Source organism: Trachurus trachurus, assembly GCF_905171665.1.
Source record: "Trachurus trachurus genome assembly, chromosome: 8".
NCBI lineage: Eukaryota > Metazoa > Chordata > Actinopteri > Carangiformes > Carangidae > Trachurus > Trachurus trachurus.
In genome coordinates, this window is record NC_139905.1 from 2,872,501 (window position 1) to 2,875,000 (window position 2,500).

The window sequence follows — 2,500 nt, forward strand, 5'->3', positions numbered from 1 at the left end:
ACGTAGCATCTCACCAAATCTCGTCTAAAGTTACTGCCGTCAGATTTATCGACTACAAATCACCTCAAACGTGCTCCTACCTACTTTCTGGACAGTCACTGGACTCTCTCTACTTATCTGGCCGGTCTACACTCTACCTGCTCTTTTTACTAAACTTAACCGACTCCTTTCATCATTGCCTAAACCCAACCACTGAAACTCAAAATGTGAACTTGGAATATAAATTTAAAACAATAAGGGGGGAGTGAAGGGTTGGCCGCCGGGGGGAGGGAGGGTTATGTTAAAATGTTTGTACTGTTGATAATATTTGACCTTGATATATGAAAATTATGCCAATAAAAACAGTTGTTCAAAAAAAAAAAAAATTTAAAACAATAAATTTTACAAACATCATTGGATTGAGCGGGGATCGAACCCGGGTCTAACATACTGCGGGCAGCGTTGCTAACCGTTACGCCAAGAAACCTGTTGCTAGTGGTTCAGCGAGATTTGAGAGATTCTACGTCACTTCCTGCCAGGCTAATGCTAGCCCATCTAGCCACAACCCATTAGCCTTCAGCCTGGTCCCTCACTTTACTGTGTCCTCCAGAAACACAAACACTTCCTGTTGAGTTGGGAGTTTGTTGTGAAACTGAATCTGCAGAGAGACGAGTTACAGGAACTCAACTCAACGGAGGAAGAAGAGAGAGGAAGAGGAAGAAGAGGAGGAGGAGAAGGAGGAGGAGGAAGAAGAGGACGAAGAGGAGCAGATTCCTCATCAAAAGTCTGAACAGAGAGAAATATTCATGAGCTCAGATTCAGACTTTGTGTTTCTGCTTCGAGCTTCAACCAGACTGATTCTGATTCTCAGGGTTCAAACACACGACGCCTGACAGCAGACGGCCGGACGCCACCACCATCACCATGACAACCATCATGACAGCAGGTCAGCTGACTCACCCGTCTGAGTCCTGGTAGTTGACGTTGAGTCTCTTGGTGGAGCCCAGCAGCTCTGAAACAACAACAACAACAACAACATTAAGGTGACATCATCATCTTCATCATCATCTTCATCATCATCATCATCATCATCATCATCATCATCATCATCATCTTCATCATGTCTTCACAGCTGTCTGAGGAAAACATCTGGATCTCCCAGGATGCATCACTTCACCAACAGACATTCTCCCAGTCGGTCTGTCGGTCTGAGTCTCAGCAGGAGAGAGCAGCCATGTTTCCCCCCCAGACTTTAAACTTTAGGAGCTCAAGCAGGACATTTAGGAGCGAACACTGTAAATTGAATAATAAATATTCACATTTCCTTTACATTCTGGCCTGACACCTGAGATGACACATTCCAGATTATTTGTGTCACCTCGTCAATATTTCACCACAAAAATTAGCAAATTTCCTGGTTGTGCAAGTAGGCCTAGATGAAAAATTTACTTTTAGCACTAGTTGCGTTTCCATCCACCTTTTTTTATTCGCATTTTCAAAAATTGCGAATAAATACTTGAATGGAAACGCCAGAAATTTGAAAAAAGGCAGTAAATGCGCATAAAAGTTTTTACGCTTTGGGGGGGTGGATTTGTCAGCGTAATCGATAAAATGAAAATGCGACTTTTTGTTATGGAAACAGATTATGCGAATTGAGCCAGAGTTTGTGGGTGAAGTGCTGCTGGAAGACGACACAATCACACACCGTAACATCGTTATGTAACGTTATCCACCGCTCCATTTATTGATTTTTCGAACGAACGAATGGAAATGGGCATAAATTCGCTTTGCTTTTTGCGCATTTTCACAAAATCCGCTTTTAAATTCGATACGACTTGGATGGAAACCCAACTACTGTCTCAAATTTTAGGGGAATAAGTCTGGAGCCCTGACGTACTATAGGGCTGTCAAGCTTCCCTCCAAATCAGGTTTTAATTTCGCTTCTTATGTTTGATATTCAAATTTATGTTTTTTTTTCTTTAGCTCATTACATTAGTTTATTATTACGTCCTGCGTCCACTAAAGGGCATTCCAACCAAATCTGTTATGTAACATTTGGAACACGCTTAAGTTTTACCAAGTCAATATAAAACTTCAAGAAGTGAAATCTAAATATTCTAAGTAGTGGAGCAACAGATCACAGCTGATCTGTGATCGGCACCAACTGGTCCACTGATCGATTGATAAAGAAGAAGTTGTAGTGTAACCTCCGCCCGCCGACAGCCGAGTGTTTGAAGTGCTGCAGCCCCCCCCTCCTCCCCCCGGGGGTCGGAGCGCTGCTTTGATAATGACCTGGATTTTATAATTAATGGGAATAAATCAGCAGAAAATGAAAACTGAGAGAAACGAGACGACGACGCTCGTTAAGACTCCTCCGTTTATAACAGAGACAGGAAGCTCAGGGGCTTTTATTTTGAAGGGCTGATCCATGAGAAGATCTAAAAACCATCTCAGTGTAGTTTTACATCTCTGGAGCTCTAGTAACAACAGGTCGGTGTCAGCCAATCAGAAGAGAGGAGGA

General features: G+C 42.6%; 1 protein-coding gene across 1 annotated transcript in view; it reads right to left on the reverse strand.

The window, feature by feature from the left end:
- Positions 1-2,500, reverse strand: part of caskin2 (CASK interacting protein 2) — a 74,397-nt gene that overhangs the window by 45,931 nt on the left and 25,966 nt on the right. Inside the window, exon 3 of the mRNA XM_083976550.1 lies at positions 940-991. Coding sequence (XP_083832676.1) covers positions 940-991 — 52 coding nt within the window. The remainder of the gene's footprint in view (positions 1-939; positions 992-2,500) is intronic.